This window comes from Cladophialophora psammophila (assembly GCF_000585535.1).
Source record: "Cladophialophora psammophila CBS 110553 chromosome Unknown aczJe-supercont1.7, whole genome shotgun sequence".
NCBI classification, from domain to species: domain Eukaryota; kingdom Fungi; phylum Ascomycota; class Eurotiomycetes; order Chaetothyriales; family Herpotrichiellaceae; genus Cladophialophora; species Cladophialophora psammophila.
The window spans coordinates 1,267,528-1,292,011 of NW_006912928.1; the positions used below are offsets into that span (position 1 = coordinate 1,267,528).

The following is a 24,484-nucleotide window of genomic DNA, read 5'->3' on the forward strand; positions in this document are numbered from 1 at the left end:
GGGCCAGGTATCCAAAACCACGTTCTTGGCGGCAGTTATGATGAAGTATGATGAGCGTCGTAGCTTGTAAATGTATCCTAGTTTTATTCCGCCTAAATGGCACTATTGATGGGCAGGGCATACAATTTCCGTGACCGCAATGTTCTTCAGGATATTGATACTTTCATAGGCTGTGCCGACCAGCGGCGGAACTGGCCCCGGTCTGGACCTGCTCGGTCGGTTTTATGCCTGATCTTGAAGTGTTAGCATTTTATTCGATCGCGAAGAAGGCCTTAAGCGAGCTGTTCTCGGTGTTGCAGTTCTTCAAGCTCGGCCGCTGTCTGAGTCTCTATCACGGGCGGCGGTAGTAGCTGAATAATAGTGCCGGTTCTCTCTGACATGGCTGCCAGAACCAGGTTTGCTACCTGTTCTGGTGGTATTCATTGGCTCCAGCGTTCCCAACCCGTCCTGTACCAAGCTAACATCATCATCGGCCGTCGTACAGCATTGTAGAATCTAGGGGGGCATGCTGTGTCTGCTTCCTGCTCGGCCTCTACTCTATTCCTGTTGCTGCAATACGCGAGGCGAATTGAGCGGGAGAGATTGGCATTTGGATCGCCTCTGGACATTGTAGTAGGAGCTGATATGTCTTCATGCGTATCTTATGGAAACTACAAAAAATGGGTAAGCTTGTGTCTAAGGCAACGAACGTCGACGCATTCGTGGTCTGGTGTATTCGGTGAGAGACTTGACGCACGCTTTACGCTTGGAAATGCCGATGTGTTCAGTTGTCTGTTGCACTAGCTAAATCAGGCCTAGAATACTCGGTACATAGGTCTGGGCGTTGCGGCATCTCATAACGGAGTACCGAGTACTCCATATTGAAACCTCTCGTCACTTCGGATGGATTTCTCATTCAACCAACCTTTTACATCACCCTCCAGAGTGGTCCAACAACGTTGGCTAGAACGATATCATAGCCGACACTCCGATGAATGGATAACGCGGGGTATGCAATCCCCGGACACCTAGGACGACGCTGCAAGCTTCGAAAACGATGCAGGAGCTGAGGCGATTGATTGGCACACCAGAGAATTTACTTAGGGAAAGCAAAGTTTCGTATTCGTATTCAACCACCACCAAAACAAGCTTCAATTTTACGAGATTGCAGGTCTTTGAAGACTGCCTTTCCTCATAATGGGGCTACACTGAAGGCATCTGTCTCCTTTGCAGGAGCCTTTACCCATCGCGACAGCCAAAGCAGCCTTAGCGTGTCCTTTCGTGTTCGTAATTCGGCACGTAACTTGCGCGCTATCATGTGGCTGGGAGGTCTCGGCCAGGCAGAACTCAGGCAGCAGGGACGTGATCGACCAGTAAAGACTTGTACTACATCAGCCCGGTATACAGCGATGACGGCTCGGCATTTATTGAGCAAGTTTATTGTTGGTAATGTATTTAACAGTTGGGTCATCCACAAGTTCAACTTTCCAACCTTCTATCGCTCCAAACCGCCAGCAATTCAAACGCAGTATCTACATCTTGATAACCCGAAGTGGCTGCCATTTCTCCCTGCTGCAATCCGGATCGTGACCGCCATCAAGTTGAGGACCTTTTCTAGGCTACATCATGTCTGACGAGGTTAGTTTTCCGTCGCTCACCTTCCTCGCCCCCATATTTCATATTGCCACGTCCTTAGCCGGTCTCTGACGTCCACTTTTTGGACCTGTACAAGTGCTCCGATGATGCTTATTCTCGCGTTGGCATCTGGATTCCTGTTACCGACCCAGCCCGCGCTCGCAAGTTCTACTCCGCGGTGCTTGGCTGGAAATGCATGGAAAACGGTGCGCCTTCCCCCATTGAAGGCATCAAAGAGACCTATTTCTTCACTAAAGGAAATAACATCAATGGTTGTTTCTGCTTGATGGACAAGACCAACATCTTGGACACGAGGGGCCCGATGGACAAAGACCGTGTTGGCGTCCACACTGTGTTTGCTGTCAGGGATATCACAGAGTCTTTGGATCTTGTGAAAGAGAACGGCGGTCATGCACACCTTGACAAGACCGGTATGGGTCCGAATATGGGCTTCGTTGCTCGCTTTGTCGACCCAGAGGCAAATTTGATGGGATTGTATGCTATGAACTAATGAACATGCAGCACTGCTGTTGGAAATTTGGTGGTCAAATTTGCGACGCTCCGGTTGGTGAAATCGTTCTATATGTACAGCGCATCCAAACAAGCAATTGTCTCCGTCTCATGCGATCTTTGAATGATTGCTATATAGTACTTAGCCAAATTCCATGTAGTGGCCATTACGTCTGCAGACAGCTCAGGTAGCGTTGTAGATGTCTCAATGTTCAGGCTACAACCTAGTAGAGTGTCAAGATACTAATATCTCCTTTTGGGACAGGGGCATCATCCCATGGACAGTGCAGTCTGACGAGGTGGTCTGGAAACCCTACGATTTTACGTAGATGTGAGTAAGAACAGTTCGCACGGATGAAGCTGCACAGTTCTCTGGAGCTCTGCAAGCGATGTTCAACTAGCTCGTAAACTCTGTTTCTCAAACTGTATGCTTTTATATACCCGTCGCCGAGGCCCGAATATGGTCCATCCTTTCGCGCATTATTAATTTGACACGCTGTATTTCGATAATAGGGAGGATTTATCCTTGTACCCCAATCCAAACATTGATTGTTCTTCGCATCCCCCAAGCTGACATCACCACGGAGGACCACTCATCTCGACGTACTCGAGCGACTACGGCTCGGGACCAGCCCGCAAGCGGCGAAAGGTTTATCCGATCCGACTGATCTTCGGCTTCCCTCCCGACTCGCCGATCAAAATACGAAAATACGAGAATACCTCCGCCATTGTGCAATCTCGGGTTTCGATCGACAACTTCTCCCTGGTAGGTAGGGACATTCATTCTTTCAGGCCACATTTCAAATGATCATTCAGTCGAAGTAGATGGGCCGCCCGTATTTTACTTGCTAGGTGTGACGAGAGTCAGTGCACCTCGAGCCGGGCCTCGATACCCTCCCTGGAGGCACGAATTCGTCTCCTCTCCAGCACATTATACCTGATGATTGCAGCGAGCCCCTAGGTAAGTCCTTCAGCAGGCACCTGGTAAAATTGCGGGAAGATAGCAGGTTTCCCCCAAGATATAAAAACATCGCTTCGTCGAACGTTCTCAATCTCGCAAAGCGTTTCCGCCTGCATCACTTCATCTTGTTCCATGAAGCAGAGCCTGACCGACTTCTGGGCACCTTTGTCGTCGAATTTAGATAGTCAGTGGCAATAATATAGCTCTGCATAGCATGGAGACTGTGCAACTGAAAATGACCGACACGACTCCTCCTCCTGCCTCTGGTAGGAAACCTTACGATGGCCCAACCTACACATGTCAACACCCTAAACTGGGCGCTTTGACCGGGCGTCTCATCAAATCGCTGCATTTCCCAGGCACATCAACCGTCCAGCTTAGGTCGATCCTATACGCTCAGGTTCATAAACGGTTTGCACCGTGTGTGTTACTGGAGAGTATTCCGGACGACTTCGACGCCCGACCGCACCGGGACTTCACACAGTTTGGGCATGCGTGTCCTCAAGTCGGGGCAACGAAGCCAGCCTGGTTCGATGCATACGGTGGACCACTCGAGGATGACCAGGGACTCGGGTTCGACGAATTTACGTGCCTTACCCTCAGCGTGTCCGTGCCCGAGTCCCATCTTTCCAGCGACAATCCGAAGCCGCTGCCGGTGATGATCTATGTCCACGGCGGTGGCGCGCAGGAAGGAGTCGGCCACGTCGACGGCCTTCACTCTAGCGCGCCTCTGGCAGCCTACTCGTCGGAAGTCTCATTACCCGTTGTCACTGTCAATATCGGGTATCGCCTCGATTGGCTCGGCAGCCTTGTCTGCCAGGACATGATTGAGGAGTACAATGGGGATCCGTCGGTCTCCCTACATGGTCCGTTCAACTTGACGATCCAAGATCAGAGAGCTGCATTTGCATGGATCCATCATTTCATCGGCGGATTTGGCGGCGACGCGGAAAACATTACCGCCTTCGGCGAATCAGCGGGAAGCATCTTGCTGATCTACCATATCTGCGGCAGCCCGGAGAGGCTCTTCAATCGGGCAATCTTGCAGTCCGGCGTCATTTTCGGTCATGATTCGTTTGAAGACAAAGAATCAGAATACCGGGGTTTGTTAAAACATTTTGAGATCGAAGGATCGACCGCTGCCGAGAGACTGGAGAAGCTCCGACAGGTACCTGCGGAGGAATTAGCAAAATATCCCGGGCGCCACATGATGCCGTTCGTCGACGATATCCCTGGAGTCAACGTCCCTAAGTCGTTGTTCCCAAGAGGCCGACCGACGTTCATGAAGCAGACATCTCTAATTTCATCATGTCCGTGGCTGGGAGACATTGCCATTGGAGATGACTTCTGGGAAGGATATGTATTCAAGGATTTGCTCCGGCCCATCTCAGCCGTACGGCTCGTGAGAGGTGTGAGATCTATTTTTCCGGAGAAAGAGGCTGCCAGATTGCTCTGCGCATATGGTCTTTCCTTGACGCCTGAGCTTGCGATCGAGACGGACAAGAACCTGTTCTGGAGAAACGTAACACATTTCTTCGGCGACATATTCTTCTCTGTCCCGATCCACCAACTTGTCACCCGTCTCGCCCGTCGGAATACAGCCACTACTACTACAGACAGCGTGGCGTCGAAACGCAAGGTTTACCGGTACAGTTTTAGCCTTTCGAACCCTTTCTTTAGATCAGACCACAGCTTCGTTACGGGCCACCACTTCGTTGAGACCCTGTTCCTCTTCCTCACGCTGCTCCACCGATACCCAACACACCGGGACAAGTGGCTCGAGCGACAGGCCAAAGAGACAGCGAGGAGATGGATCCTGTTCGCGAATGGCAAAGAGCCGTGGGACGAGTACGTGGTCAGCGAGAGCGGCGACACGAACAGCGCGAAGATGGCGGTGTGCGACGACATTAGAGGCTGGCATGTGAAGACCATGGCGCAGGACGAAGAGGAGAGCAATCCGACCCGTGGGGCCCCAGGAGATACGTCGGCTGGGGAGCCTGGGAGAAAGCATACCAAGCGCTGAAGAAGCCCGGCATGACCACGCAGAAATGGGCGCAGAGCGTTCACATGGCACGACTGAGGATCATCGGAAGTATCAGGGGGCACGAAGCAGAGGAGGGATCCAAAGTCGAAGCCGAGAAGGCCAGTAGTGCTGGACCAGAGTCTGAAAAGCAAGAAGGCCTGGAGGCGGAAGAAGAGGTCGCCAGCGTGGTTTGAACGCGATTTGCCCACATTGCGCCCATGCTTTGCACTGCTTTGGTTCCCGTTTCCTTCCCAAATGGTGCCATATCTTGCTGGTTGCGCGTGTTTGAGGCATTCAGCACTTATTTTCGACAGGGATTGTGTTTAACAGCAGCGGACAACTAGCGTCAACGTTGAAAAATTGAAAAATAAAAAGGGAAACTGGTTGCCGCGTCAAGAGACTGCCCATTCCTTCTCCATTCGGCCTAGACCCTCCAGCCTGTCACATAGGTAGTGCCATGGTATGGACCACTCTGTGGCGTTTTTGGGCCATTTTAGCCGCATCTCGGCCTGGCGTGTATCTCAGCAACGTGATAGAGTGAACCGTGCGAATGCAAGAGAGTTGAGAACGCCTCTTCATACTCATGCATCACATTCGGAGGCCACATATCTTTACCAGCCACTTCACCCTCAACTTCACTAGCCACACCACCTTACCCAGTACGAGGTACAGTGTCGCTACCAACCCCGCGATGTCCCGTCATTTGAAGAAGGTGCTTTGTCTGTGGGCTTGGATCTCGCTGCTTATCTGGCTCGCTGTTTTGCGAGATAGTCAGCAGCCGAGGGAGCTTCGAGCAGTTTGCCCCATCGCAACTGCGGCGAGCCGCAACTTACTTTCCTGTGGGACTCGTGAAACTCTAACATCTGGAAGTATTTCACGATGACGCTGTGGCCACTTGTCTACAGCTTGGTGCTGCTGGGCCTTCTTTGGTCAGCGGGGAAGGTATGCTTTCTGTTTTCGTCGTCGACATGTATCATACAACCCTCCAGCCTAGCCGTCTGTACGGGAGTACTGGCCAACTGACCGACCGAGCATGACAGGCAGCGTATCGACTACTCTTTCACCCTCTACGCCACGTCCCCGGCCCGTTCCTCGCGCGAATCTCCGTGAAATGGCTCATCTACCATGACCTGGCAGGCTCACGGGCTGTGTCGTTATACGCTGCCCACGAAAAATACGGTAACATCATCCGCATTGCACCCGACGAGCTCTCCTTCTCGGATCATACGGTGATCAAAGAGATCTATTCGCAGGGGACTACCCTCTTGAAGTCTCCCTTCTACAGCGGCCTGAACGAGGGCCTGCCGAATCTCTTTGACGGCATCGACCGCGAAGCTCACAAGGAGACGCGCAAGCTGTTGGGCCATGCCTTTGCGAGAAGTAGCATCATAGAAGCCGAGCCGCTGGTGGCGGAGCAGATTGATAAATTTCTAGATTGGATCAAGCAGAAAGAAGCCACGCTCATGAACGTGTATGCGTGGTTCCTGATGTTGTCGTTGGACATCGTATCGTCACTACTAATGGGACAGCCGGTCGGCGCTCTAGACTCTGACACAGAACACCCGTATCTCTCTAATCTCGACAACCATCTGATCATGAGCGGAGTCCGATGGCAATTGCCCTACCTCTTGCCGTTGACATCGTGGATCCCCATCCCGAGCTGGCAATTTTTCCTGACGTCGCAAAGGCGATTATATGAATATGGCAGACGCGCCTTTGACGTCTACATCTCAAAGTATGGGCGCAATGGCTAACGCAATGATCTGTTGAAGCGTGTTTTGGTAGGCGACAAGACAGTGAAGCCACTCACGGACGAAGAGATCTTCCGAGATCGGCAGCCAGATGATCGGTGGCACAGACACGACAAGCACCACCCTTACCTACACGGCATGGGAACTGGCCAAGCAACCTGCCTTGCAGGAGGTGATGCGGAATGAACTGCGAACTGCGCGATTGCACGCTGACTCGGAAGTGTTAAGGGATTCTGATTTGGAAGAGTTACCATTACTTAACGTGGTGGTGATGGAAGGGTTGAGGCTGCACCCAGCTGCACCCTCGAGCTTGCCCCGGGTAGTGCCCAAGGGCGGCGTGAGACTCTCAGGTATCCGGGTCCCCGAAGGTGTGAGTTGCAAACAAAGATACGCACTTTTGCAAGGAACGAGGCCACACACAGCTAACACTATACTTTTCAGACAACGGTCTCAATGATGAATTTCTCCACCCATCACAACCGCGAGGCATTCCCAGAACCGTTTTCGTTCAATCCTGACCGCTGGCTCAAGACCAATGGAGGCACGCCGGAAATGAAGGAACCTACATGCCATTCTCCAAGGGGTCTCGGATGTGCATTGGTATTCACCTCGCGATGATGGAGCTCAAGATGATACTCGCGACGATAGTGTCCGGCTGGAAGCTTAGTGTCGGCGAACGGACCACAGAGGACATCATGAAGATGACAGACCACTTCGTGTTGATGCCCAAAGGTGGCTTCTGTGAACTTTACTCGAAGAAAATCAAGACATGAGATTTGCTACATTTAGAGACGTGTCTCTTTACCGCTACTGGGCATGGCTGGCTGTCTCAAGCTAGGTTGCGCTAGTAATAGGTACCATAGCCCTGTCAAGGATCAAGATCAAGCCGTTGCTTCTCCTGGGGCTCCTCGTTGGCTTTTGACCGTATACGATATAACTGGTGTGGTGTAATTCGATCAGCAATTAGAGATACAGTAGCCGGGAACTTGGGCATGGGGTGGGGATAGGGTAGGAGTGCTTTTCAAGAATGGAAGGCTTTTGCTTTCTTGTTTGCTTGTTTGCTTAATAGTCATACACTGACGAGATGTTTCTGTATCCAGGCAAAGTTTCATCACTCAGTCGCTCAATTGGTCAGGCCAGGTAGTCAAAACAAGTGACTTCTCTCGTTGGTGTCTGAGTGTGAGAATGTGCATGCATGCCAGAAAACCCAAGACTAGATTGGATTGGATGGATTGGGTTTGGATTCGTGAGGTGGCAACAAACAAACAATCACATAACATGGCTGGATCCATCGGCTAGGACCCAAGCGGGATTCTGATCGTGGCGTTGGTGATGCTCTCGAAGTCAGCTTCTTCGAACCAGCCACCCGGCCCATGACGCTGCACGCTTGAATGAAGAGCGTGTGCAGCCGTTTGAATGCATGAGCATCGGTCAGCATGCCGTCGTCACTGTAAACATTGAGGCTCAAGTCTTCAAACTCCACACAGCCGCCGGGCACAGTGTTACTGCTGCTGTCCAAGTCAGGACCGGGGTCATGTTCGGGCTGGGAGGAGGACGAACTCCTACGCCTGCTGTACCAGCTTGGGAAAATTGGCGATGCAGGCTGGCATACCATGGTACGCCACCACCGCAAGTAAGGCACTGATCGATCCATTTCTCTTTTGCGCCTCATTCGCTTGGGGCTGAACAACGATCTGGAGACAGAAACCGTCTTGAATGTACTATCGACAATGAATAAAGTCGAATGGACGTCTCCAGGTCCAAGTGTTGTCGATGTCATCGAGCTCGAAGACCACGTTGGGGGGTACCCTGCAATTAGTTAACTAGTCAATCATCCTGACATTTCTCATCCAGTCCAGAAGTGAAAGAAGAAAGGATTCACGGAGAGACACGTAAATTGGGGCACTAGGGCATAGGTACAGCGTACATGCTAGCTCAGTTGGGTCGGGCTAATATCGACGCCGAGAACCTGGATAGCCCCTCAGAATCAGACGTGGCCGAGAAGAAGGGATTCTGTAGGAGCTTTCGCAACCTTTCAAGTCGGTTACTCAACACCTGCTATACAATCAGCAACCATCGAAAGGATGGTTCACTGTCAATCGAGAGACAGAAAGAAAGGGAAAAAGAGAGCTTCACCCATCTGAATAGCCCAGATCCCTATCCCTGCGCCAATGTCCAAGACCCTTTGAAGCGCCCGGAGCGGCGCCTGATGGAGCCTCCCACCATTGGCAATTGCCATCAGATGGTGGAGGATAAACCGCTCGCCCTCTTTCTCATCGTTGGTAAATAAGTAGGCTGATAGTCTGCAACATTGTTTCGTCCATTTGCCGAACTTCTAGTCTCCATTACACCCCCGGGTACTCCAGAAGGGACTGACACTCCTCAGCATGTATGTATATGCTCACTTCCCTGCCGAAATCCATGGTATCACCTCCCGTTCTCGTATTGGTAGTTGGTCACACTCGACAGAAGCGACGATGCACCAGAACCCAGATTGATATATACCAGACAACGCGGTGGTGGAGCTTGCTATCAACTCCCACAGAGAATGTATCTGACCAGGTACACCCCCCTGCATCGACTCGAGAGTAAAATTCATGCTTGTTATTCCGCATGGCTCTGGAGAGGACTTGGCCAAGGCCGTGTGTTTGTACTAATGCCACGCCAGTGTGCGGATTGGAAACCCCCCGGTAAAGGAAGGCAAACAAATAGCACGTACAGCCAAATGCTTCGAAAACACTGTGCTGAGACTCTGACTTTTGTCTACACTAACGCGGTCCCCCCGTACGAGGAAACCACACAACACAATATCCTATCACTTTTGACGTAGCTTCACTCTAGTCCGCCTCTGCGCGCTGTCCGAAATGATTGAGACCAACGCTCGTAGGTAGGTGGATAGGTGCTAGCACAGCCGCAGGGCCACGTTCAAGATGATCCACAGGAACTGAAATCGATCGACTTTCGCAAAGGTCGAAGATTAAGTGCTGGCTGGAGGAGCGACCGGGGGATAACTTTTTCACTAAGGGTCTGCAAGGCTGGTGTATACAACCTTTCCATACTATCGAGGTCGAAAAAGCAATGGAGATAGTGGTGAACGTAAAGGCTTGTTTGATAAGAGTTGTGGTGAGCTGCCTCGGTCCTCCATTGATGTTCCTCTCGTAATATACCAGCGAAAGGTCCAACCTCAACCTCCCGAGGTTTCAAGTCCGGTCGAATCAGTACGACTTTCATAGGCCTTCAAGATTTGAAATGTTTGGTATAATTTCGGGGCAAGTACCGGATGTCGAGGATTGCAGCCCAGTGCATCAGTTGCTAGGTTGACAGGCTTTTGTTCCAGCAGGTTGCGAGCATTGACGTCGGCTCCATGCTCGATCAGTATGTTAACGGCGGTGTGTTCCCCAAGAGAAGCTGCGTGGTGGAGAACTGTTTGATCCATCGGATCCCGCTTCCGCACGTCTGCCCCTGCGCGTAAGAGAATCTTAAGCAGTTCAGCACCATCTTGGGGTGATATCTTGGAGGCTGAGATATTTTGAACTATCCTCATGAGCCAAGTATGGCCATTTTCGTCATAGCTATCCGGGTCATCGCCTGCCTGGAGTCGCTGCCAGACAGATTTTTTGGATAGAGGAAGCCGTTGTAGTGACATCTGGCCACTAGAAAGCTCTGGTATAGCGTTTTCCAAATCGAGCAGTCTGCAGTGAATGGCAGAGCACCGACGAACAATGGGAAAGTCGGAAGCTGCTACGCAATTCTGGAGAACGCGTTCAATAAGGGCTTTCAGGCGGTCGATCAGACGAGGCCAGCCTTGACTCGGATCCAGCAACGCGACTTTTAGCCAGCGTTCGTCGCTACTAAGTACAGCTTCCAAAGCGTCTAGCAGCTGAGGGATTGTTAAAGTACAAAGTCGATCATCAGCAAGAAACATGGCCAAGAAGGTCCTCCCGTGCCGGTCACGACTATGGTATCGAAATCCCTGGTGCCCGGCAATAGCCAAAAGTCGATGAAAGTGATCGACCTTGTCCGTGAGCCAGCTCTGATCAAGCAGATGCAAGAAGGATTCTCCGTAAATGTTCGTACGGTTGGAAGTAGAGCTTTGGGCAAGGAGCTGTCCCAAGACATCAAAGGTCGCGCCGTACCGTGCGGCTATATGCAAAATCCCGTCGCCGAAGACATCGACTTTGTCAAAATCTTCTTTGCATAGATGAGAGATGGCCTCAATGTTCTGGAGGGCAGCTGCGACCTTCCGATGAATGCATGTTGCTGACTGCATGCAACAAGATGTAATCAGTGAGGTATTGTGGGTGCTGAAATGTTTGGGGGTTGGACCTGTTGTATGTGGCGTAGGACGGCCAAGACGTTGCGAGGATGCCATGATGCTCCGGCCGGACATCTCAGCGACAAATTTATATCGCCGGCTCCAGTATGGATAGTTCGATTAGAAATTGAGAGGAATGCTGAACTATGGTTTAGAATAGGTGTGGAACTGATTTCTGGACCACCGAGTATGAGAATGGGTGTTGGAGGAGGTGTTGGACAAGACGTGGGTTGGGTTTTGAACTGGGTGTTCAATGGTCTTGGGTGGCAGTTTCATTCTTGCGCACTACTCCTTCCCTCGAAATGATTCCGAGTTCGACATGCCATTCGGCGCCCCCCAAAAAGGGCAATCACTGTCGACCACCGCCGCATCGTTCCTGGCGACCTGGGTTGCAGCTCTGAGTAGCGAGGCCCAGGGAAGTCGCCTAGCAACTTCTGCAGAGATCTCTTCGTAATGTCATTGCTATGTGATCTGCTCACAGGTTTTCTCAAGGCTCGACGCCGGAGAAGAAGTACAGTCGTGCAAGCTTCTCGATTCTGCCATTGCTCTTCCAGAACTTTGCAACTTGCGGTGGCCGTCGCGGACCTCACTATACCTTGGGTTGTTTCTTCTTATTGACCGGAGAGCGTTGAGGTTAAGAACTGGCACGTGAGGTCTTGGACTCAGCCATTGCAAGGACGCGGAAAGAGTTGTGCGGCAACACGAATCAAGAACAATGGTTGGATCTGGGCCTCCCCTTAGGGGCTCTGGGAACCTAGGAGGATATTGAAGGAGAAAGAAAGACATGGCGAAGGAGGGGTGTTTCAGGGAATGGGGCCTAGCAAATAATACAACTCTGGATGATGGAGCGAAAAGAGGTTGGCGGCGCAGCAGCATTGAGGAGCGCAAAGTAGCGGTGGCAACGCCGAGGCAGAAGCACATAGTCGCGCAAAAACTCCAGGCATGGCCTTGGCATGTCGTTCTGGGCGGGGTCCCTCGTACGGAGGAGTAGATACCTCGTCACGCTTCTCCCTCCCACATTCTTGCACATTGCACAGGCCCCAGATAGACCTCAGCAAGCACTTTCAAGCAACCTTTCCCAACCTCCACGATGGCGACTAGGGAAATGAAAGCTCATTCAATGACCAAAGTCTCCCTGCTCCTTCCAATCACCAATGCTTAGTCTCCTCCTACCATCCCCACCATGATAGAAAGCCCACACGGGAGTATCGAGCTTCTGACTCGAGGGATTAGCTTGCTACAGGCCTGTGGCAGCACTAGGAAGTACCTCTTGGAGCAGAATTCAACCATGAGAGCAGGAACAGGAATGGTGCGGGCAAAAGTTTTTGGAGTCTGCCAATCAATGCACATCTCGTCTCGGCACTGTGCGACTCGAAGGCCGCCTATCCATTGGCACGCTGTACTCACTCTCATTTATTTAAGCAACCTACCGGTATGGTTTGAAGATGGCGCACCTCTTATCCTTCCTCAACGAGCCTCGACATATGCCTGAGAAGATTTGCAAAGCTATTTTCTGCTACCTGAAAGTCTCTTTATCTGTTCAAGCCTGACCTACCACGGCTGTCCGTCCGCACGCTATAACATCCGATCATCCTTCTCGCGATGACTGGGAACGCCATAAGTCGGGGTTGTTTCAACTCTTCTTACAGCAGGGAATGACCCTGAAGTGTATTGTCAAATGCATGGGGGCAAGTCATGCCTTCAACGCTTCGTACGCCACAACAAGCTTGGGTTTGCCACAACCTAACACATGGTAGCAACTAACTATTCCGCAGTGAACAACAGTACAAGGCCAAGTTCCAAGAATGGGGTTTCCGCAGGAACTTGAAACCCGGGGAGTGGCAGTCTATCAGCCACACGATATGCAAGAGACAGCATGAAGAAATCAAAGAAAGCGAAGTCTACCTGAACGGCGTCTTGATACCAACGGCAAAGCGGCAAAAAGCGCTCCACCGGTACTTTGACTTGCCGAAGCTTCTGCCACAAGTGTTCACAGCTAACGTACATCCACCATTGTCTCTGGCTCGCCCTTTTACTCTTTAGGATGGCTAAGTATTCGTCCTTCAGGCCAAGGACTTCCAGCTGGAGTAGTCATACGCACCCCTCCGTATCGCCGTTGAGGGTCGGAAACATCGAGACCGAGAGATCCGAGCTCGCCATTGACTTTTTGCGCCCCCACAGTCACAGCAGGGGACTCAGGCTCATTCGACTACCTTACAACATCATCTATGGTATCCTTGGCGTCCTTGCAGTTGAGGATATGTCCACAATTCGCTTCGTTTGCCGAGATTTCCTGTCCCATACCCTTGACAATGCACTTGTCGAAAATTGCTGACGGTAAGATGCAACGCATGTTCTTGCTTATGATTATGATCCTCTCCGGAGACGAGACTAAAGGGTGAGGCAGAACAAACACGCTCTACTGCCGGAAGCAAGAAGGGCGCTGGCCAGCGGAGCGAGCTATGCCCATGCGTTGCACAATACCTTTGCAATTAGAGGAGCATTCCACTCCGGCCGGCCTTATTCGGTCTCGCTGCTAGGGACTGGTTCGCAGCTATTGTACCGACATGGTATACTGACTTATGTCCGGTCCGGGCACATACGCCTTCTCGGGCTACATAAAATGGCCACTGAGGAACTAGTCATCAACCCGCTCGGAGTGGCAGATAGTTTTTTGCTATCTGGGTGCTCATACATTAACTTCAATATGGCAGAACCTGTCCTGCTCGACTATAGAGACGACATCCTCGCATACTCACAGGTCCTTGAGATAAAGAAATGGCTTGTTGCCGTTGACGTGGCCCATCCCACCTGCAGATATGGAACAAGGATCCCGCTCTGCACCTTGTGGCCTTTCGCTGACCCACTTGTTGTCATGTTTAGCCCGCTGTACCTCTGCTACGGCATCTGGTGGCGCCCGCGGGGATGGTATTTTCATTCTTATAATTTACGCCTTAAAGAGGAGAGAGCGTTTGAGATTTCTCTTCGCTTTTATTCCTCGTTTGGCGAGAGCGATATCGGTCGCTCCGTCTGTTTCGAGATCTTCAATGGGATTTTCTATGTTGTCATCGGTCGCAATTCTGGCGGCGGAGAGAGCGAGCTTGAGTTCTCCTCGGCGTATCGGTGTCTGAAATCCCACCTCGAGACTGTACGCAACGGTGACATGGATGTGTCATGGGTTTACCGTCGGAGCCTGGGGCCCGTGTGTGGATACTCCTCGACTGGCACATCTTCCGCATGTCGCGCCCTTTCTCTAGAGCCTGACACATCCTCGCACAGCGGCTGCGGCCTCGGCCTGAATATTGTGGAGATCTGGGAAGAGCAATATCCTGAACGGACTGTAAAGGCCATCTCAGTGCAGACCCTCGGCTCTGCAACTGCTCCAGCCGCGAGACTCGGCGACACAGGCAGAGTCCACCTCGCAATTAGGCAAGGTCACGGATCTGTTCGCGCCCCGCCTGGGAAGTATATCGCTAGAATGGAGATCTCCTTCCGGGGATTTGCAGAAAAGTGAGCGACTTGCGAAAGCGTGTCCCGCACTACGTGAACTGGGCACCCGATATGATGGCGTTGGCACTGGAACACGAATTAGGCGCCCTCATGGAAAAGAGAGGATGAAAGGTCATCCCCTCGTTGGCCATGCCGGCGATATCTCTTGAAAGCGAGATTACGCTTGAACTAATAAAGTGCTACTATGAGGAACACGATCCTTCTTCCACCGAGCCACGTCCAGGGCCAGAACGCCAGCGGGAAGAAGGTGCCCGGCCCAAACCATTCCTGCAGAGTTGCAACACCTCGGCCGTGACCTCAATCGACGCATTCAAGGTCGCGGGCCCTATGGGATTTAAGCAGCTCCTGCAACTGCGCTTTTAGAAGAGAGCACCACCCGAAACCGATGGAAACCAACAGCCCCATGCCCATAACACGCCCAGGCCCACTTTGTGGCCTTCTAAACATGCCTCCGAACATCTCCTTGCGCTAATAGGATCGAAGTACGATACTAATTTGCAAATCGAGAGGGTTTTGGACGAGCACGGCATTTTCTGCAGATTCACGACGGGCATCACGGCGATGGACGGCAAAGAAGGGCGGATCATTTACATTTCATTTGATCCAGAGCTGTTCTTTGGGAAATCGAGCAAAGCTGAAGGTGAACTTGCTGCGAGAGTGGATCTAGATCTGGATGAGGAGATTGAAATGAACAACTTCTTTGACTTCGACAATTATTACAATGACAGGAGCAATGCTGGGCTGGAAGAGGAATCCCTGGGGCGGCACGAGAGTGTGGATATTATGGTCGGACAAGTGTCGGCGAAGCGAAACACGGTATTCCCCCTTTGGCGTGAAAAACCTCAGTAGCTCCAGGTCAAAAAGTGCATCCGATGCTGAAGGGCTGACGAAAAGCCACAATGTACTACTCAGAGACGACCCGGAGCATTTGATTCTTAATTGTGATGCGGTATGAACCTATCGACAAGGAAGAGTAATGATTCTGACAGCACATGTTAAGCGTGATGCTAGTAACATTCAAGAGATTTTATATTAATCTGTCTGACGATGCTCGATCTACAAGAGGCCTTCCTCCTAGTATTTCATATATAATTCCTACTATGACTAGGAGATATGTTCTACCTGTTGTCTCAGTTATTATCTTAGTTGAAACAGTCGAATCGGATCCGGAGACAGCTCCTTCTTCCAACAAGAGACGCCTTGAATGATCGAAACTAGCTGGCCAAACCGCGCCAAATATGAGCTCTTGCATGAAGGGGTTTCTAATTTAGCCCGAAGCTTGTGAGATGCAGGTAAGTTTTCTTGTCTCTGATTGTGGTAAGTCGATCTCTCCAATAGAAGGGATATACACGAGTCGTCACGTCTGCCTAGGAAAGTCAAGGCTGCCAGTGAGCTAGCTAATGACTCAACAAACCAGTAGCTACAAGTAAATACCTCAGCCTGGTGGCCTCAAGGGAGGGATCTCAAACGTCAAAACTCTAAATCTACTCCGTTCCTACGTATGGACTGTACGACCACGAACACGGAGTGTAAACAAAGGAGTAATAGGTACGGAACACTCCGCGCTGTGGGTGGCCTTGGTTTCTTGCTCCTCTGTACCGAGTATATAAGGCCTCGCCTTCTGCCTACTTACCTACACATTTACCTCTTGATCTACCCAGTATTTACCTACCTAGGTGCTCCAACTCCGATATCCCACCTCCCCATAGCCTCCAGTCTCCGGTCTACAGCAAGACCATGTCCTCGTTAACAGTCCACCACCTGCACATCTCGCAGTCCGAGCGAATCGTCTGGCTCTGCGAGGAACTAGAGATTCCCTACGTTTTGAAGACGTACAGGCGCAGCCCGATCTTCGCGCCGGCAGACCTGGCTGCTTTGACGCCGCAGCGGTCCGCGCCGGTCATCACGACCACCAACGCCGTGACGGGCGTCGAGTTCAACATGTCCGAGTCCGGCGCCATCGCCGAGTACATCAACAGCATATTCGGACACAATCGACTCTCGCTCGCGCCCACGCACGAGAACTACCCGGACTACGTGTTCTGGTTCCACTTCGCCAGCGCGAGCCTGGCGCTGGCGTTCTTCCGCAAGATGAACGCCGCGCTACTCCAACCGGCGGCCGACAACGCCTTCGCAAAGGCCATCGGCGCGGGACTCCACAAACACCTCGCCGCCGTGGATGCGCGGCTTGCGCACACCGGCGCCTACCTCGTGGGCGAGCACTTCACGCTCGCGGACATCATGACCGCCTGGTCCCTCACCACGGGCCGCCAGTGGCATCCCGCCGATCTCTCAGCATATCCGGCCATCCTGGCGTATTTGCAGCGCATCGCCGCGCGGGAGGGGTACCGGAGGGCGATGGACAAGGCCGAGCCAGGCCTGGATTGGCGGCAGGCGCTGACGGCCCAGGGCCCGGAGGTGTTCCCTGCGTACCGCCAACTGTTGGACCAGATGGGGATCGATGCTGCGCAGCTGAAGAACTGAGTCGAGTCGATATCCGTGTCCATGCCACCTAAATCAGAAATCGAATCCAAAAAGAAAATGAACCGATCCAGATCAAACCAAACTAAACCAAACGGACCCAAACTGAATCGCATCAGCTTGAACCAGGTTAAACCGAAGCGCGCAAACGACTTACTTACTTACTCACCTCAGCGAACATACTACAATATTTCCAATCTCCGGGGGGGCAAAACCCAGGGAAGTGCGGAACACGGAGGCACGGAGCACGTGCGTAATATATATACTAGTGTACACCACCCAAACCTCCATGAACGACAGGAAGACCAAAGCGCGGCAAAAGGGAAAGGGCAAGGGGAAGGGCATCGAGGCGGTCGATGGAACCGATGGGACTAACAGGACTGATGGCATGGGGATAGTGGCGACTAAGACAAAGTGAAGCAGAGCTGAGCAGAGCGCAAGGGGGACAAACACCCCGGAAGGAAAAAGCAAGGCAAGGCAAAGGGGATTAAGCGTGGACAAGATCTCAATTCACTCACTCACCCACTCACCCACTCACCCATCCACGCACCGGCCGACCCATTCTCCCTATGCTATGTACTTATACTCCTCCACGGCTGGTACATGACAATCAAAGTTCCATCGATCTGATTCTCCTGTACCTACTGCGCCTCGTGCCTACCGTAACAAAGGGTGTAGATCTGCTGTCTGTTCCAGTCCGCGTACGTCTCGCTCAATCTAGCTGGGTCTTAGAGCTACGTAGTGTCTGGACCGAGGATGCGGCAGTCAACCAAGAGGGACAAAAGGCGAGAAAAGGTGATTTTTGTCTCTCGAAGTTTACCAGTCGATGCAGGTCTAGCTCTATCTCGTTGATCGGAAGAGGTGGTGTGTCTAGTTCTCGAGACCGCGCTCCACGTTCCTCTTTTCCGTCCGTCATGCTCGTCATCGTGTCTTCGCAAGATCGCTTTTTTCTTCTTCTCCGCCCTCCATCTAAGAACAGACACATCAGGCGCCGAAAATCGCCTTCAAAAGGTATTTCGAGGCTTCCTCCCTGCCGGGGCTCTCTAGCATGCGATACACACGATTCCCACTCCTGTTTCCCAGCCAGTTGCCTCTATCATGGGGCACCTCGCCGTCCGAATTCCTCCTCCGCCTGGCCCGTTTATCGCCCACCGTCATGCCTCTGGTCCACTGGCCGGCGGTCTCAATTCGGATATCCTCGGGACTCCGCACGCTGGCTTTCCACGCCGGATCGTCGTGCGTCAGGACGTACCAGATACATAGCGGATCATGCAGGGCCAACGCCGCGCCATCGCCCTCGTGGCCGATGTGTAGCCGTTCCATCTTGTCGAGCATGGGCGTCATGAACGCGGTCATCCACGCCGCGAGCGGTGAACCGGCATCGAGGTGAGGCTTTGCGAAGGTGTTGAATTCACCGCGGCTGAGCATGTGGTATTCCGTAATGTCGAGGCTCATGAGCGTGAGCCTCAGCTGTCTGGGCAGGTGCGGAGGATATTGTGCGAGGCAGAAACTGCGCTCCCCTTCGGTTGCGACGGGCATTGTACTCGCTGGGATGGGTGACGAGAGTGCATACACTCGAGCTGCGGCGTAGGGGTCGGCGTAGACGTTGAACTCCGATACGGGCGTGACGTTGCCGATCCCGTCGACTGTGCCCCCCATGGTGACAACTTCTTTACATCTCAAAAAGGTCTCCGGGTCTTCGGCCGCGGCGAGGGCAAAGTTGGTGAGCGGGCCAATGGCAATCAGGGTGATGGTGTTCGGTTCATTCTCCCGCAGGAGGCGGAGAATCTCCTTGTGTGCAGGCTCGAGCGAAGGGATAAAGGAATTTGTGTCTTCCTTGAGGTCGACTTCAGGCTTGGCCTTCTCAGTAATGAAACTGTCCGGTGGAGGCTGTTCGAACAGCCTATTCCAACTCTCTTCGGGAGAGAAATGGGGATGACTCGTATGCGTCCCCGCCAATCCATCCGTGCCATGAAAATAATCGGCGCTCTCGATGCGATCCTGCAGGGGCTCGTCCGCACCGATGGCTACGATCGGCTTGAATTTGGTGAGACCTTCGAAACCGACTGGTTTGCCCTGTTGCTCGCGCCATGCAGTTTCTTTCTCCAGAACATGAAAGATGGCGACGACGTTGCGTAAGCAGGAGCGTACATCGACATTGCCGAATGTAATCGAGATGAGGAGCACTTCAAGCTCATCAGCGTTGGCGGCGAGGGCAAGCAGGATGGCGAGGACGTCGTCCACGCCCGGGTCGGTGTCGATGATGATGCGATTTTTGGGCGCCATGGCGGTCGCGGTCCTACGTGAAGGACTTTCTATATGGAGAAGTGATGATGGTGATTGACAAAGCTAGCCCGGTCACTGGGAAGCCGAGTGTACAGGCGGACAAGCCGAGTTGTGGTTCAAAGAAGCAATTGCAATTGAAGGGAGTAGTGTTGCCTAATGGGTTCGCCGGTTAGCAGACGACTTAGTGCGGTTCGATGGTGTTTTGTACCGAGTAGATCGTGGTGTTGCTTTTCTCTGAGCGACAAATCACCCACGTTCGGCGATGTCCGGTTAATATCGCTTCGGCGAGGATGAGAGATCGACGGCTTGGCATTACATCCACATATCCAAGGGCAGCCTTCGAGCCTTATCCTCCATACTAGGTATTACTCCACGCTCCGCACACTTGTATAAGTTAATTGTCAGGATGAGGTGCTGGGACACAAGACATGGTTTCAATGGAGAATGTGCTTGCTTGATTTTGAGGTTATTGCCTTTCTGAATCTGCCCAGTTCCGGGTCTTAAGGCAAGACGAGGAACATGTGAGCGGGATTTGTCCCAACCTACGCTCTATCCCTGAGAATGCAACCGCTTATGCAAGGTAGATCTCACAAGTCTTGTTTCTTCATCATGGCCCTTGCCCCTGAAGCCGCGCGTCGAATTCCTCCGTGGGGCTGGTGTCGAGCCAGCCAACTAATGAGACCACTTGTTTCGTCACACCCCGCGGTGTCTTGTATCTGTCTGCTTTCATGCGCCTGGCCCCTGTCATTGTCTTGTATGGTCTCATTCCACGTTGTTATACCCTTGACGCGTGTTGTGAGGATAGCTTCCCTCTGTTTCTCCCTGACGAACACCCTTGCAGTGAATGTTTGGCGCGTTTTCAGTAGACCTTCTTCTTCTCATCCACACTCAATTGACCGGGACCCATGTTGACCAGTAACAAGAGACCGCCCATGATGGACAGGATTTGGAAAAAGTCGTATTTGGCAAAGTCTTTGTGTGGATGGTTCTTATGAAGCTGCAGGTGTAGAGCATCAGCACGGTCATCCGACAAAAACAAAAGGCCAAAATCCCACTTACTGTCCAGAAATTGTTGACCAGCACGTTGAAGACACTGAGCAAGAGAACCAGAATGATAGCGCTGAGCTTGGCCTTGAATCCTACTACCACCATCACACAGGCCACGAATCCAATCAGACTGACCAGGACTCTCCAGACGCTCCATTCGCCAGCAAAGACGAATCCGATGAAGAGGAAAATCAAGAGGACTCGGCCCCCGAGCTGGATGTACATCTTCTTGTCCTTTTCATCAATTGACGGTAGGCCCGCAAACACCCTCTTTTTGACGAAACTGTCTCCAAGAACCATGAGCAGACCGCCGATCACGGACAGGTTGCGCAGGAAGAAATTCAGGTCGAAGATGAGGCCGTAGCCGAGAGCTTGGACAACCACAACGGACAACAGACCGCCCACGGCGTACTCGCCATAGCGGCGCATGATCACAAGTGTTGAGCAGACTGACATGGTGATGACATTGAAGATGAGGAACAGGTGGGTGATGCCCCAGGGGACTAGTCCAACAATCGTCAGTATCTGCAGTTCTCCTTTTCCCTTCCCATGGCTCACGCACTATGTCTGAAATCCCTCAAGTATATGAGCTGGTCGTTCCATTGAGTAACGATTCTGACTGCGTCTTCGATAAATGTCACGACGATGAGGAATCTACCGATGGCGGGCAGGTATCTGTGTGTATAATCTCTTCGAGTAAGCTTCCAATTTGTCTTCCCAGCAGTTCACATAGCTTTTTGAGCCAAAGGAAGGCGGAATGGGGCAATCCTCACGGTTTCAGCGGCTCGCCCATCGTGTTCAACCAGTCCTCAATTTTGCTCGTCTGTTCTCGGATCTGGTCGAGTGGACTGGGGTCGTTGGTGGCATTGTCGCTCCGTTGAGAGCCGAACTGGTTGTTCAGGCCCAGATTGTAGCCTGCAGTGCCTCTTATTTGCGCCATATTGACGCTGGGGAGGAAGTAAATGGTGGCAGTTGCTTGCCTGTTGGGTCGGGTCAGGTGAGGGAGGGCTAAATCGCAATCGAAATTTGGGTTCGGCAGAGAAAGAGGGAGGAAGCAGGTGAGCGACCAAAAAGGGAGAGGGCGTGGTGTGGTGGTAGGAGACCGGGTGGGTGTGCGTGTGTTTCAAAGCAGTGACTGCCCAAAAATCTCCCACGCAGAAGGAGTGAGATTATATTGACCGGCGGTAGGGTGAACAGCTGGGTGAATATGCAACCCTGGTGGGTGGTGATGGAAGCACAGCTCAGCAGACCACAGTGCAGACACAAAATACTGGCTTTGGTACGAGGTATTCTTAACACGCTGGCTACTAGCAGCCACCGCACAAGCAGCCACCGCACTGAGGGGAGGTTCTGGCACCACTGGCCGTGCTATTCTCAGCCCGGCCAATAAGACTGCCTACGCCGTCTGCATCCCCTGATTTTGGTTCTGACTAAGTCCACAATACTTTTTTTTCAATCAGCCACGGATTGTGTCTTCTAGAACATCCGCCACTGCTGGGTTACTATCGCTGCAACATGACTTGCATATCATATGTATACACAAAGTCCACACGGGTTCTGTCTTAAGGACTGTGCCAGTGGCGCAATCGTTTTTCTTCGTTTTTCAGAGTAGTACATTTTTCTCCCTTTTCCGTATGGAGAAATTTTGACCTCGCCGAGTCGCATCTGCAATTCCACAACTTCCGCTCTGCATTTGCCTCTGGCCTTTTGGCCTTGTGAATATCCGTGCCCATGCTAATACTCCCTAAACAATGCTCCATGTGGGCTAGGCTTGAATTCAAAAAAAAAAATAGAGGAAAAAAGGAAAAATAGAAGAAAAGAAAACACACATAAAAAAAACTAAGCACCTGTGTCTTTCAAATGCCCACGAAGTATTGGCGACAAGGCACGTCACATCCGCCCATCAACACTTCCAGAGCGAGTGTCCTCCCTCATAACATTGTTAGAAATGGTCAGGCCTCCCACTCCGCATCCTTGAACGACGGATCTGTCACTGGCTCAATCGACTGGAATCGGTTCGGGTTCTCCACGCGAGCTTTGACACCGTTTGTTTGACTGCCGTTGACGACCGGCTGGTTGTTTGGCATCGGTTTTGCAATCGAAGAACTTGTTTCGCTGCTTGTGTCGTTCAGATCCTTTTTCGCCTTCTTCTTGCCCTTCTTGCTTGTCACAGATTCCCATTGCTCTTCTTGTGCAAGCTCGTTTGCCCATTTATCTTGCTCCTCCTCATTGACTTCATCAGCCCAGCTTGGGCGGCTACCTAGAGCGGGTCTTGCAAGTTTCTCTCGGTCCGACGCACCCAGCGCATTGGTCTTGCCTTTCCCGATGTCTTGCTGAACTTCACTGACACTTGTTGCCTCTGGGACAGTGTTGACGACATCTGACAGAGGCTCTGAAGTGACGGACCCATTCACAGTGACTGTGGGTATATTTGTCTTTTCAAAGGTGTCTAAAAGAGGTGCAGCTTCGCTGCTGGTAGTGGTCTGGACCAACTTCTCCGAAGCTGGTTTTCCACTCTGCCAGGCATTTTGCTTCACTGTAAATGAATTTGCTTTGGTTTGATTGGAGCTTCCGTCCGCCATTCTGGCAGTCCGCAGTTGTGCCTGTTTCTTTTGCTCGTGTATACGATCAGATTCTTCTCGCAGAGCCTTCCGCTCGGTTGCCTTTGCCTGTCTCTGTCTCTGTTTCTTGGTCAGGGCAGGTTGGAAAGCAGCTTTGGAAGAGCCCGATGCTGCCTTTGGGCTCTCATTCTTGACGTCAGTCAATCTCAAAACGCCAGGTTTGGCTGCAGGGGCCTCCAACATGTCCGAGACGTCACCAGCCCGGGAGGTGGGTGCAGTCGACACAGGACCAGTGGAGGGAGATCCAATCGGAGACAGATCATCGTCTGCATCGCGACCGGTGGTGGAAGAAGTCTCGGTGGACAACCCTGAAGCTTCTAGACCATTTTGCTTTCCTTGCGCAGCCTTTGCGGCAGCACGTCGCTCTTTCTTGTTGGTTACCTGTGATTTGGCCGGCTCTAGGTTTGTGCCAGCCTGCGCTTTAGCAAGCTGTTGAGCGAATTCTTTATTGCTCATTCCATCATCCTCGTCTCGGGGCAGGGTCACCCGTTGGCCCTCGGTAGTCTGAACGACAACCGTATCCTCAATGGGAGCAGAGATGAGCTTCCTTCTCTTGTTGGCCTTGCCTTCAATAGCACTGGTTGGGGTGGACGTGCCACTATTGCTAGTCTCCAGTTGACTGGCATGTGTCCGCTTCGCCTTCTGTCGTTTGGCAGGAAGCCTCTCCGACCCTGCTGGCGGCTGTGGCGCTCGTGCGAATGCGCGGCCGGTAAGTCTGTAGAACAAGTCCGGGTTGTAGTATCGGGTGAGGGCCGCGGTCAGAGCAAGCAGGGCGACCCAAGAGGCGGCGGTGGACCACATCTTGGGGGTTGCCAGAGTGTTCGCAGGTATGGAGATCCGTTTGAAGGCTGGACGGCGGGCTCGCAGATGATATCTTGGCTTAGACGATCCTCTTCTGCTGTTGGATTCTGAAATGAGGTTCGAATAGCCTGGACGAGGGAGAGGTGGTACTCGTAGAAGACGTGGCGAAGCAAGGGATGATGCGGCGGGTGATTTCGAGCCGGAGGCCAAGCGGCTTGTCCCAAACTCAACAGGCGTCGGAGCAAATTGGAGGGAGAAAAGAAGGTGGTATGTAGCTGTGAAGGAAACAGGTGCTAGGACAAGCTCAAAAGCAATTGGGTTGCTGCTGAACGAGAGCAGATGACTGGGAAACGGTCTTGAAATGTCTCAGGAGAGTGGATGGCCGAAATGCAGCGAAATTTAGAACAAGACCCAAAGATCCGGGGTCAAGGCGGCTCTCTCTCAGTGGCTCAGAGTCAGATTGAACCAACGGGCACCTGCGGGAAGGATCACAGAGTACCTAGGCGAGGCTTTGAGGACCCAGAGAGCATTGACTTATTTGCTGCGTAATGAATGTGAATGGCG

General features: G+C 52.2%; 11 protein-coding genes across 11 annotated transcripts; 7 read left to right on the forward strand and 4 right to left on the reverse strand.

The window, feature by feature from the left end:
* Positions 1 to 1,605: 1,605 nt before the first annotated feature.
* On the forward strand, positions 1,606 to 2,186 carry A1O5_05482 (uncharacterized protein; the record flags this gene model as incomplete). The annotated part of the gene is made up of 3 exons (XM_007746083.1): positions 1,606 to 1,617; positions 1,676 to 2,045; positions 2,137 to 2,186. The coding sequence occupies 3 exons, from the start codon at positions 1,606 to 1,608 to the stop codon at positions 2,184 to 2,186; spliced, it is 432 nt and encodes a 143-aa protein (XP_007744273.1).
* Positions 2,187 to 3,320: 1,134 nt separating this feature from the next.
* Positions 3,321 to 5,108, forward strand: A1O5_05483 (uncharacterized protein; the record flags this gene model as incomplete). Its single annotated transcript, XM_007746084.1, has 1 exon — positions 3,321 to 5,108. The coding sequence occupies one exon, from the start codon at positions 3,321 to 3,323 to the stop codon at positions 5,106 to 5,108; it is 1,788 nt and encodes a 595-aa protein (XP_007744274.1).
* An 11-nt stretch (positions 5,109 to 5,119) lies between these two features.
* Positions 5,120 to 5,302, forward strand: A1O5_05484 (uncharacterized protein; the record flags this gene model as incomplete). Its single annotated transcript, XM_007746085.1, has 1 exon — positions 5,120 to 5,302. One exon carries the CDS (start codon positions 5,120 to 5,122, stop codon positions 5,300 to 5,302), a length of 183 nt encoding a protein of 60 aa, XP_007744275.1.
* A 685-nt stretch (positions 5,303 to 5,987) lies between these two features.
* On the forward strand, positions 5,988 to 7,477 carry A1O5_05485 (uncharacterized protein; the record flags this gene model as incomplete). The annotated part of the gene is made up of 4 exons (XM_007746086.1): positions 5,988 to 6,050; positions 6,149 to 6,843; positions 6,911 to 7,229; positions 7,301 to 7,477. The coding sequence occupies 4 exons, from the start codon at positions 5,988 to 5,990 to the stop codon at positions 7,475 to 7,477; spliced, it is 1,254 nt and encodes a 417-aa protein (XP_007744276.1).
* Positions 7,478 to 10,043: 2,566 nt separating this feature from the next.
* Positions 10,044 to 11,231, reverse strand: A1O5_05486 (uncharacterized protein; the record flags this gene model as incomplete). The annotated part of the gene is made up of 1 exon (XM_007746087.1): positions 10,044 to 11,231. The coding sequence occupies one exon, from the start codon at positions 11,229 to 11,231 to the stop codon at positions 10,044 to 10,046; it is 1,188 nt and encodes a 395-aa protein (XP_007744277.1).
* Positions 11,232 to 13,797: 2,566 nt separating this feature from the next.
* On the forward strand, positions 13,798 to 14,688 carry A1O5_05487 (uncharacterized protein; the record flags this gene model as incomplete). Its single annotated transcript, XM_007746088.1, has 1 exon — positions 13,798 to 14,688. The coding sequence occupies one exon, from the start codon at positions 13,798 to 13,800 to the stop codon at positions 14,686 to 14,688; it is 891 nt and encodes a 296-aa protein (XP_007744278.1).
* Positions 14,689 to 15,245: 557 nt separating this feature from the next.
* On the forward strand, positions 15,246 to 15,533 carry A1O5_05488 (uncharacterized protein; the record flags this gene model as incomplete). The annotated part of the gene is made up of 1 exon (XM_007746089.1): positions 15,246 to 15,533. The coding sequence occupies one exon, from the start codon at positions 15,246 to 15,248 to the stop codon at positions 15,531 to 15,533; it is 288 nt and encodes a 95-aa protein (XP_007744279.1).
* Positions 15,534 to 16,421: 888 nt separating this feature from the next.
* Positions 16,422 to 17,168, forward strand: A1O5_05489 (uncharacterized protein; the record flags this gene model as incomplete). The annotated part of the gene is made up of 1 exon (XM_007746090.1): positions 16,422 to 17,168. The coding sequence occupies one exon, from the start codon at positions 16,422 to 16,424 to the stop codon at positions 17,166 to 17,168; it is 747 nt and encodes a 248-aa protein (XP_007744280.1).
* Positions 17,169 to 18,149: 981 nt separating this feature from the next.
* On the reverse strand, positions 18,150 to 19,451 carry A1O5_05490 (uncharacterized protein; the record flags this gene model as incomplete). Its single annotated transcript, XM_007746091.1, has 1 exon — positions 18,150 to 19,451. The coding sequence occupies one exon, from the start codon at positions 19,449 to 19,451 to the stop codon at positions 18,150 to 18,152; it is 1,302 nt and encodes a 433-aa protein (XP_007744281.1).
* Positions 19,452 to 20,310: 859 nt separating this feature from the next.
* A1O5_05491 (uncharacterized protein) lies at positions 20,311 to 21,438 on the reverse strand (the record flags this gene model as incomplete). The annotated part of the gene is made up of 4 exons (XM_007746092.1): positions 20,311 to 20,448; positions 20,511 to 21,001; positions 21,061 to 21,173; positions 21,272 to 21,438. The coding sequence occupies 4 exons, from the start codon at positions 21,436 to 21,438 to the stop codon at positions 20,311 to 20,313; spliced, it is 909 nt and encodes a 302-aa protein (XP_007744282.1).
* A 1,012-nt stretch (positions 21,439 to 22,450) lies between these two features.
* Positions 22,451 to 23,920, reverse strand: A1O5_05492 (uncharacterized protein; the record flags this gene model as incomplete). Its single annotated transcript, XM_007746093.1, has 1 exon — positions 22,451 to 23,920. The coding sequence occupies one exon, from the start codon at positions 23,918 to 23,920 to the stop codon at positions 22,451 to 22,453; it is 1,470 nt and encodes a 489-aa protein (XP_007744283.1).
* Positions 23,921 to 24,484: the final 564 nt, after the last annotated feature.